Raw genomic sequence first — 26,732 nt, 5'->3', positions numbered from 1 at the left:
ATCGACGTTGACCCTGCGGGATGCCCTGCTCTGCCTGAGACAGTGTGGGCCAGGTGTCAGCACACATTTCAGTCCCAGAGGGCTCCAGGTGAGACGAGAATGGTCTGCAGCCTCGTTTTCACATTCTACACCTTAAATCATTATCGTCCCAAGCACGACTGCACCTTTCATTCTTTTCAGTTTGCTCCAACTTGAACACACTACACATCTCTATCTATTACCATTAACATTCTGCTGGACTTTGCCCAGATTAACGATTTTCTTTGGTAAAGAAGTTCAGCGTACAGATCAAAATATAACATTTAAGCTGCAGACACATTCAACAGAGCTTTCCTTAGTTTACATCTAATGGAGGAAGATTAATTTCTGTAATGCTGCTACATCCAATATTCCTACCCCAGTAGTAAGGTTCCTCCAGCTTGTGTTACACACGTGTATAAAACTTTCTAAAACAGCTGTTCTTAAATAAAACTTTAATGTCAGAAACTTCTTTAGAAAGACAGAGCTTTCCTACAGCAATTCCACACACCCAAGTGAAGTCACTCAGTCGTGCCTGACTCTCTGGAACCCCATGGACTGTAGCCTACAGGACCCCTCTGTTCATTGGATTGTCTAGGCAAGGGTACTGGAGTGGGTTGCTGTTTCCTTCTCCAGGGGATCTTCCTGGCCAGGGGTCGAACCCAGATCTCCCACATTGCAGGCAGACACTTTACCATCTGAGCCACCAGGGAAGCCCTAGGCCCACTTTAAATTATTTTATGTGGTACGTGCGTGCTAAGTCTCTTCATTTGCATCCAACTCTTTGTGACCCCTGCTGGACTGTAGCCCACCAGGCTCCTCTGTGCATGGAATTCTCCAGGTTAAGAATAGTGGCATGAACTGCCATGCCCTCCTCCAGCAGATCTTAGGATATATATAAATGCAGGTGAAGTCACACACAGGTACTATGTTGTACATGACAGACAGCATTAGAAAACTACCATGGCTTGTCACAGGTGAGAAATGGATTTGTCAGGTCAAAGGAGGCCCTGATTTTGAGATGATCCGTCAGAATCTGCCCACTTAGAATTCAATTCCTTTGTTGAACACATAACTTTTAATCGAAAGGTTAATTTCTCCCACTAGAACCTAAACTAAAGAGCTAAGTGCAACTCAGAACCACCACAGAGAGATGGCCCTACCCCCACAGCGTAAAGTGCTCTGACGCCTCAGACTTTCCAGCCGCCAATGATGCCTGACACCAAGCGACTCTACCATGTCCTGGGGAGACCCTTCCTAGGGTCTGTCCCTCCCTTTCCACTCACCCCAAAAGTGCCTGAATTTTGACTGGGGATTTCCACCTCCAATAAGAAGGTAATGTGCAGACAGGTCAAGCGAAGTACTACTATGTTACTAAAATTTACCTCGCTGATACAGGGAATTCACAATTTGATTGAGTATACAGTCAGCCATGAATACACAGGGTTCCTCAAAGACCAGTAAAGAGCTGAAGAAGGGAGCTCACATTTACTGAACCAGACCCCCGACACACTATCTCATTTACTCCTCCTAGTAAGCTCATGCGTGCATGCGCAGTCGCTTAGCTGTGTCTAACTCTTCGCCACCACATGGACTCTAGCCCGCCAGGCTCCTCTGTTCTTGGGATTTGCTGGGGAAGAACACTGGGGTGGGTTGTCATTTCCTTCTCCAAAGGATCTTCCCAAGCCAGGGATCTAATTCACGTCTCCTACATAGCCAGTGGGTATTTTACCACTGAGCCACCAGCAAGCCCCCCAGTAACCTCAGAGCAGTGCTTCTGGACAAGCGGTTAAGTGAGACAGTTATAAACTAAGGCTCGACCCAGACTCGAGGGATCTGAACCCTAGATCTGCATGACGGTAGGAAAACTCCTTCAGCTTTTTGTGCCTCAGTTTGCTTCCCTGTTGGCTCAGCTGGTAAAGAATCCGCCTGCAATTCAGGAGACCTGGATTCGATCCCTGGGTTGGGAATATCCCCTGGAGAAGGGCACAGCTACCCATTCCAGTATTCTGGCCTGGAGAATTCCATGGACTGTACATGGGGTCACAAAGAGTCAGACATGACTGAACGACTTTCACTTTCTCCATCCCTAAAGGACAACAACAGTTCCAACCCCACGGAGCTACCTTGAAAACTAAATGGATTCATGTATGCAAAGGGCTTAGAATAATGACAAGCATGCAGCTAGCACTACCCAGCTATTACGCACATTATGTGGGTCCCACTTTATACAGAAAATAAACTCAAGGGTTGAAGGCAATAGTCCCACGGCTGCAACTAATAAGCAGCGGAGGGGAAAGCACAACGCGGGTCAGAGTCACAGAGCTCCCCTCTCATCACACCCCTCCCCAATGTCAGGTCCGCCTCAGATCACTGTCATAGTGCAAGACCTTCCCCAGGGAGTCTTCTTGAAAACCAACAGGCAGCAAAAACATGAGACTGAGTCCCACCTTCCCAGGTGGCAACAGCAGCCCCTCTGCATGAACCACGTGTCATAATGTGGCTGAACCACAGTAGCACTCGGGCTAAAACAGGCCTTATCCGTTTGGCTAAGGAACTAAATTATATACACTGTTTCCGGCGGACAGCCAATGAGCACCAATCGACTTGACTTTCAAAAAGACCTCTGGAAATCAGTCTGTTGGCTGGAGACTTCCTGCATAACCACTCTATTCCAATGCTTGCCGTTCCAGTTTGGCAGCTTTTCAGAAGGAAGGACAAATTAATAATAACTTACACTAGCTCCCACTGAGCTTCAACCTAAAACACGATGCTTAAGGAGCTCATTCAGAATCTGCTCATCACTGTGAAATATCAGGACCTCAGATTTAGCTCCCCTGTACCACATACTAACTGTAAAGGGCCAGTTGTCAAAAGGTTCTTTTTAAACTCCAAAACTATAAACCTGTAATACCAGACTCTGGCTGTCAGAAGAGAGAATGAGAAACAACGAAAACATCTTGGTTCCCAAGAGGTCAGAGAATAGAAAGATACAAGAGCAAATAAAACGTCTGCTATGAGAGCACTGGCATTAATAATTAACTCAATTACCCACAAGATGGTAAGAGCATATTTAATAATACAAACTGTGCTTTAAAAATCATGTCTGAAAAAAAAAAATCATGTCTGCCATGTATGGAAAAGACCAAGAGAGATACAAAAACATGTTATCAAACACGAGTAAATGATTAACGGGTTACTGGCGACTTTTGGCTTCTTTACACATTGCTGTCCATCACATTTTTTTCCTGTTATAATCACTAAGACAGTACAATTTCTTAGCAAGTATCCATGTAACTAAAAGAAAACATCACACATCTGTGAAAGACTTGGGAGTGGGAAGCTCCCACGAAGGCAGGTAGCAAGTGATCAGTCACAAAGGAAAAAAACCCACACGGCTAGCCAACTACATCCACTTCCAGAAACTGTCAGCCATCACTGGTTTAATGCAATATTAAGTGTCCACCACTGCACAGGTCCAATCTTGGCTCACAAGTGACGTTAGAGGTATTTACACTAGTTAGTTTAAAAGACACTTAAACTGGTTGCTCCTCCCTCACCACCAAAAAACTACAGCTCTTTAAGTCCCTATCTGATTTCTGAAAGGACTGAGATGGCAATGTTTTTAAGCCACCCGTTATGAACTGAACTGTGTCCACTCCCGCCCTCCCCACCAAAAAAAAAAAAAAAAAACATATATGTAAAACTTAACTCACAGCAGCGTGGATTGTGACCTTATTTAAAAACTGAGTCTTTACAGAAGTAATCAAGCTAGAATGAGGTCACTAAGGTGAACTCCAATTCAGTATGACTGGTGTCCTTTTAAAAAGGGGAATTGAGACATGGACACACATAGAGGAAAAATGATGTGAAGGGACCCAGGGGAAGGTGGCCATTGACAAGCCACGGGACACCCGAGGCTCAGACTTCCAAGTGAGGCTCTCAGATGCTGGCGGCAGTTGGGGGGAGCCCAGCACCTTCCAAGGGGGCAGTACACTGTCAAGACCCTGGACTTGGACTCTGGCCTCCAGACTGTAAGACAATAAATTTCCCTTGTTCTAATCCATTCAGTTTGCAGCTCCTGTTACAGAAGCCCTACGAAGCTAATACGCTATCCCATAAGCATGCAGGACACCCTCAAGAGCACTGCCTTTCCAAGGAGCTCACACCGAGCAATATCATCTGTAGCATAAATACTCAGCGAGGCTAGTCTAAAGGCATGCCAATATACAACTCATGAAAGAAATTCATACTATCATTTCATTTTAGTTTGCTTCCAATTTTCTTAAGAATGTCTTCTGTGAGAATGTTTGTAATATTTAACTGCAGTAATATATTCTTGGTTGAGACACAATGATTTTGAATGAATTTAACCACTCTGGCCTATGAAGTTGATATAACTGAAATGTACCCCCCTAAAAAAAAAACAAACTTTCAACTGAACTGTATAGGCATTTAACATAAACCCAAACTTAAGAATCTATAGGTCATAAACACACAGACCCACAACCAGGCATGTGATAGTGAAAACACTGAAAGTCAAAGACAAGGAGAAAAAATTCAAAGCAGCGTGAGAAAAAGGACGATTCACTTAGAAGGGACACCAAGACTGACAGTTGACTTCTCAGCAGGAGCAAGGCTGAGGAGGTGGGGTAACGCATGCAAAAGGTGCTCCCTTTTAAAATCCTCATTTTGATAGTTCAAAACAATTTATGCAACCTCAGAGGCGTATCTACCACCCCATGTCTAACACACGAGGGGAGAGGTGGGAAGACAAGAGAGAGGCACCACCCTGCCTCGAAAGTGACCACGGAGATGAGCCAGCTCATCACTAACACTATATACAGGAGTGGTATAAGAACCACAGCGCAGTTCCAGGAGCGAAAAGGAGAGAAGATGACATCTGGGGTGAAACACTGCAACCACGAGGGAGAGGCGGGAGGACACGTGAGAGGCAGCAACGCCACCTCGAAAGGACAAAAATAAAAACAAACCACAAGCAGAGATGAGAAAAGGTAAGAGAGTCCACTTTTCGGTCAAAAAGGGCAATGTATCAATGTCTTCAAACAAGAAGACGAGGCAGATTTGCAAGCATGCTCATGGGGCGAGAGCTGGATTTTTACAGGGAAAACCCACTAGAGCACTCACAGGTGCCTCTAGGTTTCTCCTGCTGGGCTGACCAGCTCCCCTGGGGCACCTACTTAACCAGGGAGGGGAACCGTCCTGTGGGCTGGCTGCGTCCCCTGGGAGAGAGATGTAAGCCTCCTTCGAGTTAAAATATGCAGCAAAAACAAATGAAACTCACTAGTAAACTAGAGAAACTAGTCTTGGAAAAAAAAAAAAGGATGAACTGTTTTTTTAAAGAATAACATGCAAATTAATGAAAACAAAAATAATAAATTTGCCTAGCAGAGTCATTAATACAGTACCTGGGGTTTCGTTTTTGATCAACTGTATCTAGTTTTGAGCCTTTGACATTTCAAAACTGTTCTGACTTCTGTTCACCTTTAGTAACCCCGATTCCCTCAGGGGGACACAGAGAACACTTGATTTCCATTTCTCACCTGCTCCTGGATGAACCAAAGCTACGTCATTCACGGCCGAAGTCTGAAACCGTCTAAACATACTGTCTTGTTCGGTAGAAACCAGAACACCCTTCCTCTGCTATTTCAAGACACATCTTCCTCATGCAAACTGTAAAGTACCAACTGCCACCCCAAGGTACCACCTTGATCGTCCTGCAGAAGAGCACCTGCGTGAAGCAGATTAAACACCAGGGAATCGTCCCAACGTCAGGGAAAGCAAACAAACCAAAAAAAAAAAAAAAACTGTGGAACAACATTCTAGGGAAAAAAGAAAAAAAAAATTTTGCAAAATGACAGTGGCCAGCTTTCTGGACTGAGGTTCAGAGCAGAGGAAATGTTTTTGTCTACAGGATCTCACATTATAAACATATTTTCCACTCCAGAGAATAGGGGGCTCTTATTTTCTTCTTTCCTTGCCCCTAGGACTTATTCCATTGCTTCCTTTCTTTGTGCCTGGATGGGCTCTCTTTCTACAAGCCTAATTTGAAAGAATTACTAAAGCTCTCTTTTCAGGCATTCCTGAAAAACCCAGGTAGATGAACACTATAGAGATCAACACAATTGAGTCACTATAATTTTAGACTTAAAAAAAAAAATGCCACTAGAAGGAAGCAACAAGAAGCTAGGTGACATCACAAGGAAACAGCTCCCTCACAGCACGAATAACTCGGCAAAGAACTGCGTGCTATAGGAGAGGCAAGCCCACAGATGCCTCATTAGAAAAAAAAGAAAAGAAAAAAAAGGTCTGTGAACCATAAGTTCCTAAAAGACTTTTTTAATGAAAGAGAACCTGAAATTGTGCTTCATCAGTTACCTGAGCACCACAAGACCAGGATCACTAAAATACTCATTTTCAAACTCTGCGCTGACTTCTACTTCGTCAAAGGGAACCTGGGAGCCCGCTGCCATGCCACAGCCCAGGTGGCCAGACACGCCCCGCCCTCTGCCCCTGAGGACGAATGCCCATCACCAACCACCACGGGGATCTCCATTTATGTTTCCAGTGCAAAGAAAGCAGTTCCACGTCGATCATCTCCCTTCACAGGCATTCATTCTCTCATTTGATCTAATGGGGAGAATGATTCCATCTCACAGTAAGTGGTCCATCCAAACACACATAGTTAGTAAGTGGAGTGGGACTCAAAGCTACACACACACACACACAGAAGCTTAGAAATTAGGAACAAAAAAAAATTCCCAAATTCTTGTTTAAGAAGGAAAGAAAAACAATTTTATCTCAACCATGAAAGAGGCAACGTATTGCCCTGTAGATACCATCACGGACTAGGGACTCAAGAAACATGGATCTCATCCCCAGTCACGTTGGGGACGACTTGAAGCTTGTTTTTGTACTCTGTGAAAGTGGGGCTAATATTCCCTGAGCTTTCCTTGCTCTGAAAGGATCTTAAAGATGACAGATGTGAGAAGGAGTATGAGACTAACAAAAAAGGACTAAATGATCTTAAAATATCTAGAAAACCTATCTGTACATTAAGTTCTTAGACGTGGTGATAGTGTTGTGTTATTGTTATACACATTGCCCTTTTGTTTTACAAAGGTTTTTCAGCAATATGTTGTTCTTTATGTAATCTGATAGTTCCTTCACTATAATACAGATGAATTTAATCCATTTAGATTTATTATAATAAAACAGCTTATTTCTTCCATTTTACTTTGGTTTTCTGTTTATCCTCTTTTTTTTTTTTCCCCAATCTTGTCTTTCCTGTTTTCCTGCCCTCAGAATTTGAGTGATAAAGTTTCAGCTAGTTTGGAAACAAGGAAAATCATTTCTTGTGTAGGTATATATTTAGCCTTAATTTTTACCATGCATATACAACTTTAAATTTTCTAAAACTGTTTCTTGGGAGGTTTTGTGGATAGGGGACAAGACTTTTAACAAGTTTTTAACTACCATTAAATAGTCCCTTCTACTTCATCATGTTATTGTCACTATATTTTTTTAAAAACAACTTTTTAACAATCAATGTAGTAAAATTTACCAATGTGCCTTTATCAACTCCACTACCCCTTTATCCCAACTCTCCTCTGAACTTATACCTTCTCAGGATAAATGCAGATCCCAGGAGGCTGCACCTCTGCTCACTTCTGGAATCCCCTCTCTTCCTGGCAACACAATGACTGACTTCCTTGCACTAAATTCAACCCTGAATATTCACTGGAAGGACTGATGCTGAAACTGAAGCTCCAATACTTTGGCCACCTGATGCAAAGAGTCGACTCACTGGAAAAGACCCTGATGCAAAGAGTCGACTCACTGGAAAAGACCCTGATGCTGGGAAAGACTGAGGGCAAGAGAAGGGGGCAGCAGAGGATGAGATGGTTACAGAGCATCACTGACTCACTGGACACGAATCTGAGCAAATTCCGGGAGATACTGGAGGACAGGGAAGCCTGGCGTGCTGCAGTCCATGGGATCGCAAAGAGTCGGACACAACTGGGAGACTGAACAACAGCAACCGCACAACGTTCCGATCTCTTCCGAGAGGTTTCCTCCCCAAGCCCGTGTCTCTCTCCCAGGGAGAAACGACCATTTCCTCTTTCACACACTGATTATTACTCACTCCTGACGTGCTGGATACGTCTGGCCTCCTTCTCGACCTTTTTCTCATCTTGGTACACACAGTGGGTACTAAGTGTGGAGCCCACAGGAACATACAGGTGAGACTATTCTCACGCGTACTTGTCTGCCAAGTTGTTTCAGTTGTGTCCGACTCTTTGTGGCCTCCTGGACTGTAGCCCCGCCAGGCTCCTCTGTCCATGGGATTCTCCAGGCAAGAATACTGGAGTGTGCTGCCATTTCCCCCTCTAAGGGATCTTCCCAACCCAGGGACCGAACCCACGTCTCCTATGTCTCCTGCACTGGCAGGCGGGTTCTTTTCTGGATGCAACTGGTTAAGGGTCTCTGGTCAATCCAGACAGCTCCTGGTTGCCCAGCAGCCAAGAGGATTTCTCCCTGGGCACAACTATGACCTATTCGGGACACACTGAACGGGAAGCTCCTGTGAGACCAGAGCTCATCATGCTCTTCTCCATATTCTCAGTACCACATGTACCCTGACAGCATGCAGGTCCCTGTGAACACTTCCTCAAAGCGCTTATGAAGAAAAGGCACTCTTTACAGGGGGGAACAAAAAAGAACATATCGCTATTGGCTTAAAAAGAATAAACCCATCATGCCTTCCATGAAAAGCATTTACACACTGAGCATCAGGAAGAAGCCTGGCTTAGGTCACTGAAAGAAAAAGCACTAAAATAAAATCAAAGGCAACAATATTCTAACTCCTTTAAAATATACCATGATGAGACCACTATTCACAAGTAGGAAGTACAGGGTTGGTCCCTGAACCTATGCAGCATTTCAGTAAGAATATCTGTCAGCTGGCACTGGAAAAATATCCACATCTTGTTCTGAGCTGGAAAAGAATTTTTACCGGCCTGCAGCTTTCGATGTGTGGATTACTACAGATGGAGGTCCAAAGCAAGCTTCGACATCATTCTATAGACGTCACACAACTCTGAGAAAAAGTTGATCTTTCTTTGGAAGCCGCAGCAGCAAAGGATAAGCCAGTGAACACACAGGATTATGAAGACCCACAGCCACTCACACAATCACATTCTATATTAAATATCGTGTACTTCACACCATCACAAAATTCTTGATTATTTCTGGGAAAGTAGACTTCAGGGTTTTTCTTCCAAGATGAATTATGTATACAAACCATCTCTCTCGTCTCCTTCTAATATAAATTCTGTGCATAAGGTTTTAAATGATGACGACTTCTATATGGGTATTTTCAACAGTACTGGGTCTCTGGATTCTTGATTCAGCATCTCATGTAACTCACCGTTATACCTGGCATTTATCTTTTTCTTCCAACACAAAGCATTTTACAGATATTTCAACAATCCTCTTCAAAAAGTGGGTTCAGTAACTGCACCACAGGCCAACAAGAAGTGTCACCCTGGTAGGGGACCGAGGCAGCATGAAGGAATCAAATGCAACAATGTGGCCCCAGGAAAGAACAGGAAAATCCAAAAGGAAATAAGGCCTGAAGCTGACTTTAAAACACAAACTTCATTCTACCAATGATGACAAGTTGGTGTGCTTTTTTTCAGCATAAAAAATAAGACTTTTCTTCTCAAAGTACTATTCCCAACTTATCTAAACTTCTCAAACATGCTTGAAAATGTCGCAAATTTAGAACATTTTTATTCCCAGCCAAAAGCAGTAGTTCCTACAAACTACTCAAAACAGGCGAAAAAAGACAATCCACGTTCTTAGTTTGAATATTATGATCTAACCCACTTAACTTCAAAATAACTGTGTGCTTTCTCAGAAGCACATACTATTAATAAACTCATGTTTCTTATGATGAAAATGAACTAAAATAACTGCATTTTATTTAAAAGATTTCCCTTTTGGTTACTAGTATTTGCCAACCTGTCATCAACTAGAAGCAAACCACTTTACAAAGGTAATAATAATAACTACAAACACATCAGATGATTAGTCATGGGCCAGTACCATTCTAGAACCCTATAAAGTGAACATTATTTCACCCTGATTTTACAGATAAGAAAATTGTGGTACAGAGAACTAATTTGTCCAAGATCAGATTCACACTCATGAAAATAAATGTGGAATATCAAAAAGGGCTTGTGCCTGCTCATCACTCAGTCATGTCCGACTGTTTGCAACCTGATGGATGCAAGGGCTCCTCTGTCCATGGGATTCTCCAGGCAAGAACACTGGAGCAGGTTGCCATTTCCTTCTTCAGGGGATCTTCCTGACCCAAGGATTGAACCTAGGTCTCTTGCATTGCAGGTGGATTCCTTACCATCTGAGCCACCAGGAAAGCCCTCAAAAAGGGGAGCAATTCAAAAATCTTACTTTAAAAAATGGTATCGGAAAAGAAAAAAATGTCAAAAATAAGTAAACAGCTATGTGGATTGAGGCCCTTAATGTATAAAATGGTGATATCGCTAACCTCCACTAAATGCTTTTGAAAGAAGAAACATTTACTTTGGACCATAATTATCCATAAATTCCACAACATTTTTTAAAAATTAGCAAACTAGGTATAATCCATATTTAACTATATCTAATTCCATGCTCTTCATGTTATCTAAAACATGATCAGATGCAACCTACTGAACAGGAGAAACTACTGTAAATCATATATCTGCTAAGGGACTAATATCCAAAATATATGAAAGAACTAATACAAATCAATAGCAAAAAGCCAATCCGATTACAAAGCAGGCAGAAGATTTCAACAGACATCTTTTGAAAAAAACACCTACACATTTGCCAAAAGTTACATGAAAAGATACTCTACATCATTAATCACCAGAGAAATACAAATCAAAACCACAAGGAAGTATCACCTCACACCTGTTAGAATGTGTCAAAAAGACAAAAAATAACAAGTGTTGGTGTGGACGTGCAGAAAACAGAATCACTGCTCACTGTTGGCAGGAATGTAAGTTGATACAGCAACTATGGAAAACAATATGGAGGCTCCTCAAAAAATTAAAAATAGAACTACCATATGATCCAGCAATTGCTCTTCTGGACATTTATCACATAAGATGAGAACACTAATCCAAAAAGATAAATGGACCCCTATGTTCAGTGCAGCACTATTTACAATAGCCAAGATATGGAAAAAACAATCTAAATGTTCATCAATGGACGAATGGATAAAGAACATGAGGTTGTTCATCAATGGATGAATGGATAAAGAACATGAGGTGTATGTATACAATGGAATGTTACTCAACCACTAAAAAAAATCTTGCCATTTCCAACAACATGAATGGATATTATGGTTATTATGCCAAGTGAAATAAGTCAGACAGACAAATACCATATAAACTCACTTATATGTGGCATCTTTAAAAAAAAAACGAGGCTCATAGATACAGAAAACAGGAGTGGTGGCTGCCAGAGGCGACAAGGGTGAAGTGTGAAGAGAACTGGGTGAAGGGGGCCAAAAAGTAGAATTAATTAAACATGATTAACATTCCCCAAATGATGAAATCAACAGTCATTTAAAAACTCTAAAAGGATTAGAGAATACTGAGTTTTACATCTAGAAGGAAAAAAACCACAGAAGGAATATTTATTAGTGTCTAGTCCAACCCCTTTATTTTACAGATGAGAAAAATGAACTCGGAAAGTTTTAAGAGACTTTCCCATATGCGCAGATCTAAATGTCAAAATCTGGACTAGAGTTTTCCTTCTGGTCCAACTGCTCTTTTTAATTATACCATGCGGTAGGACACATTATAAAATACTATATTAAGCTTCTAGAACGGAGCTACTGAGAGAGAAATCAAAACAAAATCAGATCTTTTAAACCTAAAAAATGAAGATTGCTGGAAACAAATCAATGCTAAATAAACAAATGCTTACATAATCTTTCTGGAGACAGTAAAACTTTCAGGAAAGCTTCTGTTAAACTGACTTTAAAGGGAGGCTGGTGGCTCAGTTGTAAAGAATCTGCCTGCTAACGCAGGAGACACAGGTTCGAGGGTTCGATCCCTGATGGTGGAAGATCTCACATACCTCAGGCAACTAAAGCAGATGCACCACAACTTCTGGGTTGTGGCTCCACAACAAGAGAAGCCACCACAATGAGAACTCTGCGCACTGCAACTAGAGAACGCCCTCGGGCAGCAACAAAGACCCAGAGCAGCCAAAAATAGATGATTTTTTTTGTAAAAAAAAAGGACAAAACAAGCTGGGGGGCGGGGGGGTTAAGTAAATTTTCTGCTGCCTTCAGAGTTTCCAAATTCTTTTTAATAGAATATTTTCCAAATTTTCTATAATGAAAATAATTTTTTATGCCCAGTAAGTATTCTGGCCAAATTGAGATCAGCCAGCTTAAATAAAACTTATTCTCAATGATTTCTCCACTAAGGTCCTCAAACACATGTTCAAACATTTCCTATCCAACCAATTATATGACAGAAGACTCCTTATTTTTGAAGTTTTCATCCCTCCTAAGTTAACATTAAACACAGCAAAATTAGAAAACCAACAGCAACTCACTTTAAATATTCCTGTCACAGAAACACTAGTTTTACTACTAAAATATAGATAAAAATTAATTAAATATTTCGCTAATAAAAGAACTACATCCACCCTTCCCTGGTGGCTCAGATGGTAAATAATCAGTCTGCAACGCAGGAGACCTGGGTTCGATCCCTGGGTCAGGAAGATCCCCTGGAGAAGGGAATGGCAACCCACACCAGTCTTCTTGCCTGGAGAATTCCCATGGGCTACAGTCCACAGGGTTGCAGAGTCAGACATGACTGAGCAACTAAGCACAGCACATCTACCCTATTTCCTAAGAAGGAACACAGAATGTTATTATTTAATAGAATATTCAGACTACAAGAAGAGCCTACCCCACAGCCTCACTCCCATGAACAAGGTACCATGGGTGAGTGACCCCAGTGAGACTCAATAAGAAAAGACAAGCAGCCAGCCTCACCTGCGACTTTCCTGCAGTAAGTACAGTCAGTTTCAAGATTCCCACGCCTTTTTCAAAGCAAACTTGTCACACACCAAGCTGCAGACTATGGTCTTGGCTCAGCAGTCCCATGTTCCAGGGGACCTAGCCGACCCCAGGGACTGGGGACGGGCAAGAAGCCAGGCCATCCCACCGCCTACCACATTCCTTTGCCACAACTTCTCCTTTACTCAAGCCCCGGCCCATGCCCCCTCCCCGGCCAGGACTCCTACAACCCAAACAAGCCTAGATGCCTCTCACACCCCCAGCGCCCCCACTACTGAGCTTCCTGATGGCCCTGACCCGTGCGGTCACCTGGTCCCGGCCGCTACAAGTTGTTCTACAACTTCGCTTCATTTCACAACGCAGGCTGCCCCTCTGCGTGCATTTGTCACTTTCCCATCATTTCACCACGATGAAGTACAATGTTAAATATTAGGTAAATACTCCGTGCCAGGCCCTCAAGTTGGAAGCTACTTTGGCGGCAAAACAAGCATCATGCAATACTGAAATTACTTCCTGGACATCATAAATAAGAGGGGTTTCTAGAGGCACCCTGCAGATGGCTTCCCTGCAGCCTAAATGCAATCCCTCACTCGATTAAGCTGCAACATTGATTTAAGAGCAACAAACTTGACTAACATTCTCGTGCCAGCAGAACAGTGATCTAGGAGAAGACACTTCGGAAGAGATTCGCTTTTAACAGGTACTTAATCCAATCACGGGACTGCTGATTTGCCCAAGTGCCTTTTGTCACAGGTGAAATAAAATTCTGTCAACTTTATTATTTATAGAATAAAATGTCAACTCACTATAAATGTTTTCACAGTTGCTGATTCTCTAAGAGATCCAGCCCCCTCCTCCCACCACCCAACACACAACCTCAATCTCAGCCACGTTTAGCCAAACGCACTCCCCCCAGACATTAGCATGGGATGGAAGGGACCCAGAGAAACTCTTGACTGTCCGCAGAAGGTAGTGCTCTACCAAACTGAACAAATAAACAACAGTCCCTCTGCTTAAGGCCTTTACAATCTATTATAATAAGGCGGTAAGAGAAAACTTTACAACATAGCCAGTGTTCTTGCCTGGAGAATTCCAGGGACAGAGGAGCCTGGTGGGCTGCCTCTATGGGGTCGCACAGAGTCGGACACGACTGAAGCAACTTAGCAGCAGCAGCAGCAGCAGCAATGTGAGAAGTACCACTGAGATTAAAAAAATGCTGTGAAAAGACATGAGTGGGGATGAAGGCTGGGGATGGACAGGTGTAAGATTATTCAAGTAAGGCTACCCGCTTGAGAGAGAGCTGTGAATGCGCCAGAAATCTACAAAGGCACACAGGTAAATACTTTTCTTTTCTTGGTTGTCTACTTGGTGATATCTCAGAAGATAGGCTGAAGTCCTCCTTAAGCAAAAGACTGCAGGCTACTTTGAGATGTTCAACCCTATCTCGGACAGCGTCAGAGTTTTTATTCAAATATGAACACTGACACACCCAATTTTAACACTGCTTCAGGAGCAATCTCATTTGGCTGAGCACTGATGTTTCTGTATTTGCCAACAATACACACATCACACTACATGCAATTAATGCACCAGAGCAGAAGCCCTAGGAAGAACTCCAGAGCATAAGGTTCTTGAGATCAAGATCCCACTCAGTGTTTGACATGGCAAATTGCTCTGCCTCATTTTCTTAATGTGACTAGCGCATCTATAAATTCGTTGATGTGAATGATGCATGTTTCCCTTAAGTAGAAGGTAAACAACCCTGAAAGCAAGAGTCCCACTTGACTGCTGCTGTATCCCCAGTGCTCAGCACACCCTCCTGCACGAAGTAGGTGCTAAATGTATACCTGAAATACTGGAGTGGATGAGCAGTCAGTAAGACAGACACATCTCTCCAGAAACTCTAGACTTTGACAGGGAACCATGACCCGGCAATCTGTGCAGGCTCGGTGGTCTGTGCAGGCTCAGCAATCTGGCGAGATTATCAAGATTATCATTTTCAAAGACTTAATTATCACATTCTTTCTGAAACAGAGTAAGATGATAACTGACACATCTAAACGTAATTTATCTACCTGACCCTTGGAAATCATCCTTTAATACGGTCCCTTTAACATCAATGCTTTCCTAAAATGTGAACTGTGCGAAAAAACATCCACTTGAAATGGACTCTTCATGATTCATTCTTCAGCGTGATGTCTTTAATACTGTAGATTTTAATCCCACCTGATTTCAGCCATTTTTAAAAATACTGGTTCTCAGAGTGCAGTTCAGAAATCTGCGGCTAAAAGCCATCTTTCCGATCGGATTCGAAGCTCCTTAAAGAAAGGTACAGGAAATGTACCACCCATACGAGGAAGACAGCTGGTGGGGGGCGGGGGGAATCTCCCACAGGCACAAAAAGGGCTGGGAAGGCGTAAAACAGAAGGAAAGACTGCAGGAGTCTTTAATAAACGAGATCGCTAGGCCCACGTGGTAGAAGAATAACTTTTTTTTTTTTTTCCTGAGACGGCTCATAACTAAGATCGCCAGAGAGATCGCCAGATGTAAAAGTCATGAGGAGCTAAGGAAACGAATTCGCCCCCACCGTGTGAAGTGACAACGGGTACCCTGGCCAAGCACAGAACACCAAGATTTAAACGCACACTTGCTCTGCTTAACTCGGGACTTGTCCACGAGGCAGGAGCTCTTTTCCCCTGAAGCTCTTTTCCCCTTCTACTTAAAAATCCCCGACACGACACAAGACAGCGATGCTGCCGTCAGTTCCCGCACAGAAATACTTCCAAGTCACACACCGATGCGTCTGGTGCGTTCAAGTAAACAAACGACAGGAACGCTTAAGCTGTTCTCAGGATCGGCGGGCATTCCCGGACAAGACTCCCCAGCTCCAAACCAGGGAGCTCGGTCACCTCCGAGGAGGAGACACGGTGAGGGGAGGAGGGGGGGTCAGTTTCGACAGCACTTGAAAGTTTCCCTGTTCGCGCGCACACACACACACACACACACCCGTCCCCCGGGCCCGGCGAGGGGACGCGGCCTCGCCAGGGCGCGGAGAGCAGACCTGCGCCGACTTCCGTGCGCGCGGGCCGGCAGCGGGACTTGCCTACCCCGCCGCGGCCCCGCGCGCTCCGGACGCAAAGGCGGGGACACCACGCGCGTGCTCCCGCCTCCGGCCCCCCAGAGCCGCGGCGATCGGGAGCACCGCCGGCCCGCGCCCCTCCCTGCCCACGCGCGCCCCGGGGCCGCTCCGCCCGCGCTCGGGCCGCGCCGTCCAACCGCCCCCGGCCGGCCCCGCGCTAGGCCCCGCGGGCGGCAAGGGCGGGGACGCGGGCCGCCCGCCCGCCGTACCTACCATGGTACAGATGGAGGCGAGTTTGGAGACCGTCATTAGGATTTCCATCCGCCCAGCGCCATCTTCCACCCAATCGCGGCGGCGGCGGGCGGGGAGGGAGGCAGCCGGGCCGCCCGCTCACACCGCGGGCCGACCCCGAGCCTCCGCGGACCCACGCACCGAGGCTGCTCAGCCGCCGCTGCCGCTTTCGCCGCCGGCGCTCCGGCACTCCCCGCCGCGGGCCCCAGCCCCCGCCTGCCGGCCGCCCGCCCGCCCCCGGCTCCTCCCAGGCGCAGGGCGCAGCCGCTACCTCGCGGCCCGCGCCTGCCCGCCGCGCACCCCGCCCAGCGCGCTGGGGAGCGGGCTCCGCCGAGGCCCTAATGCCCGGCCTGCCCAGCAGATGCGCGGCCTGGCGGCGCGCCCGCCCCGCCCACCACCACAGGCACCGCCCCGCCCCTCCCACCTCCGCGCGCCCTGCCCACTCCTTCGCCGGCCCCGCCCGCCGCCGGCGCGCCCCCACCGCCGCGCACCCCGCCCTCTCCCGTGCCGGCCCCGCCCACAGCAGCGAGCCTCGCCCGCCGCCGCGAGCCCCGCCCACTCCCGCGCCGGGCCCGCCCTCTCCCGCGAACACCTCCCTCCGCCTCCCTGAACGCGCCGCTCTGGGAACTCCCGCGCCGGCTCCACCCCGCGCTCGGCCGGGGCGGGGCTCGAGCGGCACCGCCTTCCGTCCGCGGCCCTCGCGGTCCTAGAGCCTGCGCTTCGGGTGAGGGACGAAGAGGGGCGCGGGGATGACTAGCGTCCATCCTGAAAGGAGCTGACCTCCAGCTTCTACCACGGCCGAGGGAACAGCTAGCCGCCACTGCCCAGCCAGAAAACTGAGGGGCGGTCTCGATAATCCTGGGTGCAGTGGGGGGAAACCTGCTTCTGGACTGTTAAAATAGCCCAGGTCATCCAGCATCCCAAACGGCAAAAATGCAAGGTGGTTTGTCTCTTTTTACACACTTTGGGTGAATAACCTGGGTCAAAACACCATGATTTAGCGAAAGACAAATTAATTCAATAAACGTGAAAGGGGCAAAGAAGAAACTATATATATTTAGCTCTTTGAATCAAGAAAGGTAAATTACAAGGAAGGGGGCGAAGCTGCTTTCCTGCCTGCTTGTTGGCCATAAATTTAGAATTTGGTTACAAATATAGTTTCTAAATATATTTGTTCTGAAAGTCGAGTTGCAAAATAGGAAAGATCTCAACCCAGCAGTGACGATGATGTTCCCAGGGACAAGTAGTCCTGCAAGTGAGAAAAAGGTCCTGTGAGAAATGGTGAAGCTGGTGTTAGCCAGGAGAACAGTTACCATTTTCTGCTTTTGTAAAATGCATAATTTCACCCTGTGCTTCCTGTCAGGCAGGGCAGCTTCACGTCTTCCTATTTGAGAAAGAAGTTCAAGTTAATAGAATATAAATTATTGTATTAGCCTGCTTGTGTGCTCAGTCACTCAGTCGTGTCTGACTGTTAGCGACCTCAAGGACTGTGGCTGGCCAGGCTCCTCTGTCCATGGGATTCTCTAGGCAAGAACGCTGGGGTGGGTTGCCATTCCAGGGGAATCTTCCCCACACAGGGATCGAACCCGCATCTCCTGTGGCTCCTGCATTGGCAGGCGGATTCTCCACCACTGAGCCGCCTGGGAAGCCCTTATTGTATTAGAAAGCGTGATTTTTCACGATTAAAGAACTGTAGTCATGGAATGCTTTTTTGGGTTCCCCCATTTCAGTGGGTCAGAAATTCAGACGCATCTCTAAAATCAGATATTCCTTATCTCCTCAGTTCAAAACATTCAAAAGAAACAAAACATTCAAACAAAATTTAGGTGAAAAATAGATTTCTGGTACATGCATGCTGTTTCCATAGTGATTTCCATTATAAGCTTGCTTGGGGGGAAAATAAATTGCAAACAGAATGTAACCAAGTCCCATAGTAGCTGGCCTGATGCTCCAGGCACCTGCCTCCTGGGAAGCCAGGCCCACCCTCTTTGCCCTGATGCCTGAGCCAGTACTAGAAAGCTCCAAAACACACGTTCAGGGTGCTGGGTGCTCGTCTCCCTGTTTCTCTGCTCAGACTGGGAAGTATCACCCACCTGAACTCCTTCTTGCTATGTTCCATCTTGCCTAGGCCTCCAGTGTGTGCCTGGGCCTCCTACCAGGGTCGCCATGCCCCTCGGGCTGTCTCCCCTATTTGGATTGAAATCTATCTTCATCTTGTCTCATCAAGCAGGTCTGCACCAGAACTTGAGCCCCCCCCTCTATCTATGCTGCCCACCGAGATCTTTCCAAGAAAAGAGGCCACTAGATTTACGTGTAAGTGTAACCCATCGACAGAGGAGCCTGGCAGGCTACAGTCCATAGGGTCGTAAAGAGTCACAACTGATGAGCTTGCAATCACACACATAAGAACAAGGACTTTTCTACATGGATTTCTGGTAGAATTACCTGGAGTTGTGTTGGTTGATGTTCAGTTTGCTCAGTCATGTCTGACTCTTTGTGACCCCATGGCTCAACACCAGGCTTCCTTGTCCTTCACCATCTCCCGGAGCTTGTTCAAACTCATGTCCAATAAGTCAGTGATGCCATCCAACCATCTCATCCTCTGTTGTCCCCTTCTCCTCCTGCCTTTGATCTTTCCCAGCATGAGGGTATTCTCTAATGAGTCGGCTCTTCGCATCAGGTGGCCAAAGTATTGGAGCTTCAACTTCAGCATCAGCCCTTCCAATATTCAGGATTGATTTCCTTTAGGATTGATGGGTTGGATCTCCTTGCTGTCCAAAGGACTCTCAAGAGTCTCCTCCAACACCACAGTTCAAAAGCATCAGTTCTTCGGCACTCAGTCTCCTTTATTGTCCTATTCTCACATCCATACATGACTACTGGAAAATTCAGAGCTTTGACTGTACAGACCTTTGTAATTTAGAGTCATCAAAATTCAGGTGAGGGACTTCCCTGGCAGTCCACCAGTTAAGACTCTTGTGCTTCCATTGCAGGGGATGCAGGTTTGATCCCTGGTCGGGGAACTAGATCTCTCATGCCTCGCAGTGAGATCAAAAACGTAAATAAATTGGGTGATATCACAGATGCGAAAGGCAAATATCTCAATGTCTCGGGTCTCCAGCCTAAGGTTGAATAGAAAGATACAAATGTAAAGAGAGAGTCTTCCACGCACTAGGTGCTGTGCTGGTGTGCATTTTTTGGTTTTTGTTTTCTACCGTTTATAATGCAGTTGAAGATGAGTAAGCTGAAATGTCACACTTTTGCTCCCAGAGCTTGAAAGGGATTATCTGGGCTTAGAACACAGTTTTCACCTGCAGCCATATCAGCTTTACAAAGAGCTTCATTGTATGCAGGGAAAAGATGAGTTTGTGGGCAACTGACTTCGTTCTGGCCTCCCTGAGTGTATCAGCTCCAGTTTACACCCAGATAACTTCAGGGACCAACCGAGTAAACAACCTAGGGCCAAGCTGATTCCATTTGGTCAGCACGATATTTATTTAAATGGCTTCATCTGAATAATTTTGTACAATCTTTTATATATTCCCTTGTATAGTTCCTTGCAAGCCACTTTGTATTTTCTGTTCTCTTCCTGCCTCTAGTTCACCATGTGTCACTTTGTATATTTCTGCTGCCTCTCTCTCCCTTGCAGGCATTAGGGTTTGCAACCAGCTGACATCAGTGAGTAAGATGTTGCCTGTGATGGGGAGGGAAGGACACGGTGAGGAGGTGGGGAGAAGTGCGGAAGACACCCACAATGACAGGATGTGCTTATTAAGGGCTTCTCTGTGCACCAGGCATGGAGTCGGTGCCACCATCACCTCATTCCAGATGAGGAAACAGAGGCCCAGAAATAACTTTCCAAGCTGGCACAACTAGTAAGCAATAGGATTTTAACCCGGCTCCAGAGGTTACGCTTGTATATACTCTGCTAACCCAGCAAACGTCAAAGTGCTTCATTTTGATTCTAACAGAATGAGGTTAAAAGGTACTCACTCCTTTGGGACCCAAATCCAGATTTTAGCTACAAAATATACTCAGAGAGATACTGCTTTGCCTTACTTTCCTCAACTGAAAGATAAGAGTAATGTTTATGCCTACCCCAGAGGGGTGTGATGGGTGTGATGTTCAGATAGCATCACTGACTCAATGGACTTGAATTGGAGCAAACTCCAGGAGATAGTGGAGGACAGAGGAGCACAACTTAGTGACTCAACAACATATTTAAAAGAGAGAGAGAGAGGAGTGTGACGAGGATAAAACCTGGAGACACGGTTATAAAAGTGTCTGGCACTCAGCGTAGACTGGCAAGCTTTTCGATGTTTTAATAATCAGGATGAGCGAGTACAGCTCGCATGCTGCAAGCTCACTCCCTTCGAGAGGACAAGGCTCTGCTCTGTGCCAGTCATCTGATCTGTATTTTAGATGCGTTTTCTAATGTAAGCTCCCAAGGCCCTTGGACCAGGATCATTTTGTGCTCATTTTACCATGTTTATCTCAGCGCTGCCCACATAGTGCAGGGCCAGGGGCCAGACCCAAATGCTGAAAACCCAGGGTCTCTCCCCTTCTCTCTCTGGATCCTCGACAGTTGAATGAATTAACCTTCTTGGTGACACTAATTATCATCTACCTGTCCAGTTGGATGTGAGCGCTGGATCATAAAGAAGGTTGAGCACCAAAGAACTGATGCTTTCGAACTGTGAAACTGATGCTTTCAAATTTGAGAGTCCCTTGGACAGCAAGGAGATCAAACTAGTCAATCCTAAAGGATATCAACCCTGAATATTCATTGAAATGAATGAATGATGGTTGGATGGCATCACCAACTCAATGGACATGAGTTTGAGCAAGCTGCTGAAGCTGGTGAAGGACAGCCTGGTGTGCTGCAGTCCATGGGGTCACAAACAGCCAGACACGACTGAGGGACTGAACAACAAAATTCATTGGCAGGACTGATGCTAAAGCTGAAGCTCCAATACTTTGGCTATCTGATACAGAGTCAACTTATTGGAAAAGAGTCTGATGCTGGGAAAGATTGAAGGCAAGAGAAGAAGGGGACGACAGAGGATGAGATGTTGGATGGCATCACCGACTCAATGGACTTGAGTTTGAGCAAGCTCCTGGAGACAGTGAAGGATGAGAAGCCTGGAGTGCTGCAGTCCGTGGAGTTGCACAGAGTCGGGTATGACTGAGCGAGTGAATAACAACAAACTGTCCAGCATGCTAAGTTGCCTCAGTCGTGTCCAACTCTGTACAGCCTGCCAGCTCCTCTGTCCATGGGCTTTCCCAGGCAAGAAAACTTGAGTGGGTTGCCATGCTGTCCTCCAGGGGATCTTCCTGACCCAGGTATCGAACCCACGTCGCTAACGTCTGTGGTATCGGCAGGCAGGTTCTTTACCACTAGCGCCACCTGGGAAGCCCCCCCACCCCCCATCATTTAATCAAAACAATGATGTTCTTTTGCTGGTCGATCAACAAATCAGTGACTGTCTTTTCAAGGCTGATTTCTAATTCAGACGAATGAAGTTGAAGCATATGCTCTATGGATATACAACTGCGCTTTGCTGGGCAGCATGGCATTGTAGCTAATATATCTAAAACTTTGTCATTGTTTAAATCTAGATTTTCAAATAGAGGGCCAAAGGCACAGCCCCTTTATACTCTATTTAAAACTGAAAAAATCTAGTTCATTCCTTAAAACCAGTATCAATTGGTCATCTACTGATGCTTAGGAGAAATCTGTGCCCTCAAGAAATACATGGTCCTTTGGGGACGAACAGATGAATTTTATGGAAAACGAGCTGAGAGAGTGAAGAAAGTCTGCCTGCAGGAGGGACGAGGTGAGGCCAGCTTCACAACCTGGAAGAACAGGATGAACAGTGGTGAGGGAAGGGACCACGGAGGACACCATCCGAGCCTGAAGCTCGTCTGAGGCTGGGGCACTGAGTGGTCCATGGTATCTGTGGATATGACGGTGGAATGTTAAGGGGATTCAATCCAACCTACAATGACCAGCAAGGGCTATGGTCTCTGGAACCTCTACAGCTATCTCCATCTGTACTAAGTGGTAGAAGCAGCCTACTCCACTGTTTCCTGGGACTTCCCTGGTGACCCAGCGGCTAAGACTCCATGCTCCCGATGCAGGGGGCCTGGGTTTGATCCCTGGTCAGGGAACTAGATCCCACATGCTGCAACTAAGACCTGGAGCAGCCAAGTAAATAAATACATGGACACTTGTATATGTATGGCTGAGTCCCTTTGCTGTTCACCTGAGACCATCACAACATCGTTAACTAGCTATGGTGGTACCCCAATACAAAATGAAATGTTTAATAAAAATAAATAAATGTTTAAGAAGAGAGAAACCTGTTTCTTGTCCTTCCTATTCTCCATTTGGATTCCTCATCCTGCCATTTTTGAGCCTAAACATGATAGAGAATCTCAAGGAGACATAAAACTAACTGGTCTGTAACTGGGGAGAAAAACCTTGACTTCTGGTGAGCACGACGGTAACTCAGAATGGTTTATTCAGTACTTGGCTCCTTACTAAGCAGGGCCTGACTGTGGGAGACTGGAGAAAACTGGGGAGCATCCTGGCTGATTAAAAAAAGTGCAAAAGCTGCTGAGCGTGACTTGAGAAGTGGATATGTTTTCCAGTGTTTTCAATCAGCCACTCTATCTCCTGTGAAAAGGGGGAAACAGAGAGAGAGAGCCACAGAGTGACAACCTTGGATAGAAAAGTGAGCCATTCCAGTCATGCAATTACTCAACCTTGTGCATCTGAATTGCATTTTTTTAGTGACACATATCTGTTGAATACTTCCGACACTCCAGGAACAAAAAGCTTGCTCCTTCGAGAAGCTTCCCGTCTAGTTGAGAGAGAAGACGTGTACACAAACCACTTTAAGTCAGCTAAGTACCAACTGTGTGATGTGTAGTAGTATCATTGTGCAGAGAAGAAAGGGCTTGTTTCTTCTTTAGGTCATCCAGAGTTCTACCACTTACTAGAGAGTAGGGTCATCTGATCCAAAGGGAAAAATTGGAAAATCTCGGAGTAACATAATTATATCTTTTAAGTAACACTCACCTCTGTCTTCTTCCTCAAATACCAACAAGCTCCAAGCCATTTCTGAGCCTCTGTACTGGCCATTCCTTCTTCCAGGAACACTCTCCTTTACATGGTCACCTTCTCCAGGAGGCCTGCTCTGATACCACCATGTGTACATTTGCGATAACTGGAACCCTGTCTGTTTTAGAGCTATCCCCAAGGCCTGAGAAAGAACAGTTAAGTGCTCAATGGATAAACGTCAGTGAATGAACAGAAACTGATAAACACCTACTATTTAAGCATGCCCCCTCCAGAGCAGGTAGAACTGTTTTATGCTGAATAATCCACGCCGTGAATATGAAGTCTCCGAAAGCCCTCAGAGACACTCCAATGCTTCTCTGAGTCTCTTCCATCTGGAGTTTCTCATTTTCATTTCAGCATTTGCTCAGCTCTTGTAAGAAAGTGCATCAGGAAAAAAAAAAAAGAGAGAAAATGTACTTTGTGGACTCTGAAAGTCTGAAGCACCTACATCTAACTTTCCCAATCCTGACTCCAACTTTCTTGATTGTGCCTTTAGGATTTTTCTGTGGAGGCAGCATCTTACTTCATCCTGCCCTCTCCTTAGGACTTCTCAAAAATGTCAAGACAGTTTTTCTGTATGATTCACCAGAATTTAACCATGTACTTGGAGTTTGTATTGTAAACATTTGCCTCTGACCTGTGATTTTACTGCCATTTTTGCATCTTACCACCCACCGGGCCTCTTGTGCACTTGACTTTGAGGAGCTTGCCTAGGGCATCTAGTGTGAGGCAGTGTAGCCCCCGGGGGTTTCCTGAGACGCGCAAGCTCTGTCATCAGTTGAGACAGACAGGCATGACACCCACTTCTTCTTTTTAGAAGAATCCTCTATTAAAATAGCCAAGCATAGTGAAGTTAGACAAAGGCAAAAATTCCAAACTATATTTAGCATACAGAAACTCTTGTTGAACATACAGGAAACTGTTCATGGTGATTTCCCAGGACTGAGGAAGTGGGAGTGGATGCATACTTTTTATGCTTTTTCAGTTTGGGAATATGCAAAAGTATGTCAATTTCAAAAGTTGAGTAAATTGAATTTTTTTAAACCAAAAGATGCAGTTATGTGACAATATTTTAAAATTATTGGGCACAATCTAAATTTTTTTTTAATTTTAAGTAACTTGTCAATGGGAGCCTAGTTCAGCTCTGGTCCATCTCTGCCTAAATAGAACACACATTTGACATCTGACACTACCTCCTGTAAGACTCTGGGCTCTTCTGTCTACACTGGCTCAGACTCTGTGAGTTAAGAAAGATAGCAGTCTCTTTACAAAAGGGCAAGCTTTTGTCTGCCTGCCTCAAGAGGGCTAGCCATGGGTATTTCTCCTGCTCTGTCAAAGGGAAAAGGTCACGGAGGAAATGAGAGATGGGAAGAAAGGAGGTGAACCCAGAAAATCCTGTCTGTTCTCCTGTTCCTGGTGCTCCATCCTCAAGGCCCAAATGGAAAAGAGATGATATTTCTTTTCATCTCTTTTGAGATTACTCTCATGTGATCATATAACCAATGAACCCATGACCACCATCACGTGACCTCCTGCCTAACACCTGTCCAGGAAACAGTCCGGTGCTTTTCTCCAGAAGAGTGCTCATCCTCCCAGGCACTTCTGCATCTTAACCTTTTCTGGGTGTTTTTGTAGGACTGTTTTTTTTTTTTTTTTTGCTTTCAGTTCAGTTCAGTTCAGTCGCTCACTCGTGTCCGACTCTTTGCGACCCTATGAATCGCAGCACGCCAGGCCTCCCTGTCCATCACCAACTCCTGGAGTTCACTCAGACTCACATCCATCGAGTCAGTGATGCCATCCAGCCATCTCATCCTCTGTCGTCCCCTTCTCCTCCTGCCCACAATCCCTCCCAGCATCAGAGTCTTTTCCAACGAGTCAACTCTTCCCATGAGGTGGCCAAAGTATTGGAGTTTCAGCTTTAGCATCATTCTTGCCAAAGAAATCCCAGAGCTGATCTCCTTCAGAATGGACTGGTTGGACCTCCTTGCAGTCCAAGGGACTCTCAAGAGTCTTCTCCAACACCACAGTTCAAAAGCATCAATTCTTCGGCGCTCAGCCTTCTTCACAGTCCAACTCTCACATCCATACATGACTACTGGAAAAACCATAGCCTTGACTAGACGGACCTTAGTCGGCAAAGTAATGTCTCTGCTTTTCAATATGCTGTCTAGGTTGCTCATAACTTTTCTTCCAAGGAGTAAGCGTCTTTTAATTTCATGGCTGCAGTCACCATCTGCAGTGATTTTGGAGCCCCCAAAAATAAAGTCTGACACTGTTTCCACTGTTTCCCCATCTATTTCCCATGAAGTGATAGGACCAGATGCCATGATCTTCGTTTTCTGAATGTTGAGCTTTAAGCCAACTTTTTCACTCTCCACTTTCACTTTCATCAAAAGGCTTTGGTGTCATCTGCATATCTGAGGTTATTGATATTTCTCCCGGCAATCTTGATTCCAGCTTGTGTTTCTTCCAGTCCAGCATTTCTCATGATGTACTCTGCATATAAGTTAAATAAGTAGGGTGACAATATACAGCCTTGATGTACTCCTTTTCCTATTTGGAACCAGTCTGTTGTTCCATGTCCAGTTCTAATTGCTGCTTCCTGACCTGCATACAGATTTCTCAAGAGGCAGGTCAGGTGGTCTGGTATTCCCATCTCTTTCAGAATTTTCCACTGTTTCTTGTGATCCACACAGTAAAGGCTTTGGCATAGTCAATAAAGCAGAAATAGATGTTTTTCTGGAACTCTCTTGCTTTTTCCATGATCCAGCGGATGTTGGCAATTAGGTCTCTGGTTCCTCTGCCTTTTCTAAAACCAGCTTGAACATCTGGAAGTTCACAGTTCACGTATTGCTGAAGCCTGACTTGGAGAATTTTGAGCATTACTTTACTAGCATGTGAGATGAATGCAATTGTGTGGTAGTTTGAGCATTCTTTGGCATTGCCTTTCTTTGGGATTGGAATGAAAACTGACCTTTTCCAGTCCTGTGGCCATTGCTGAGTTTTCCAAATTTGCTGGCATATTGAGTGCAGTGATTTGACAGCATCATCTTTTAGGATTTGAAACAGCTCCACTGGAATTCCAT

General features: G+C 45.3%; 1 protein-coding gene across 2 annotated transcripts in view; it reads right to left on the bottom strand.

The window, feature by feature from the left end:
• Nucleotides 1–16,885, bottom strand: part of USP12 (ubiquitin specific peptidase 12) — a 58,241-nt gene extending 41,356 nt beyond the window's left edge. Inside the window, exon 1 of one of the 2 annotated variants that reach the window (XM_069602253.1) lies at nucleotides 16,503–16,885. In XM_069602253.1, the coding sequence (XP_069458354.1) occupies nucleotides 16,503–16,550 (48 nt within the window). In that variant the 5' untranslated portion in view covers nucleotides 16,551–16,885. Of the gene's footprint in view, nucleotides 1–14,997; nucleotides 15,118–16,502 lie in introns of those variants that run through there. The other variant, XM_069602252.1, reaches the window with a different exon arrangement.
• Between the last annotated feature and the right edge of the window lie 9,847 nt (nucleotides 16,886–26,732).

Source organism: Ovis canadensis, chromosome 10 (genome assembly GCF_042477335.2).
Source record: "Ovis canadensis isolate MfBH-ARS-UI-01 breed Bighorn chromosome 10, ARS-UI_OviCan_v2, whole genome shotgun sequence".
Lineage (NCBI taxonomy): Eukaryota > Metazoa > Chordata > Mammalia > Artiodactyla > Bovidae > Ovis > Ovis canadensis.
The sequence above is the reverse complement of the archived record's forward strand: the minus strand, read 5'-3'. Positions and strand labels throughout refer to the sequence as shown.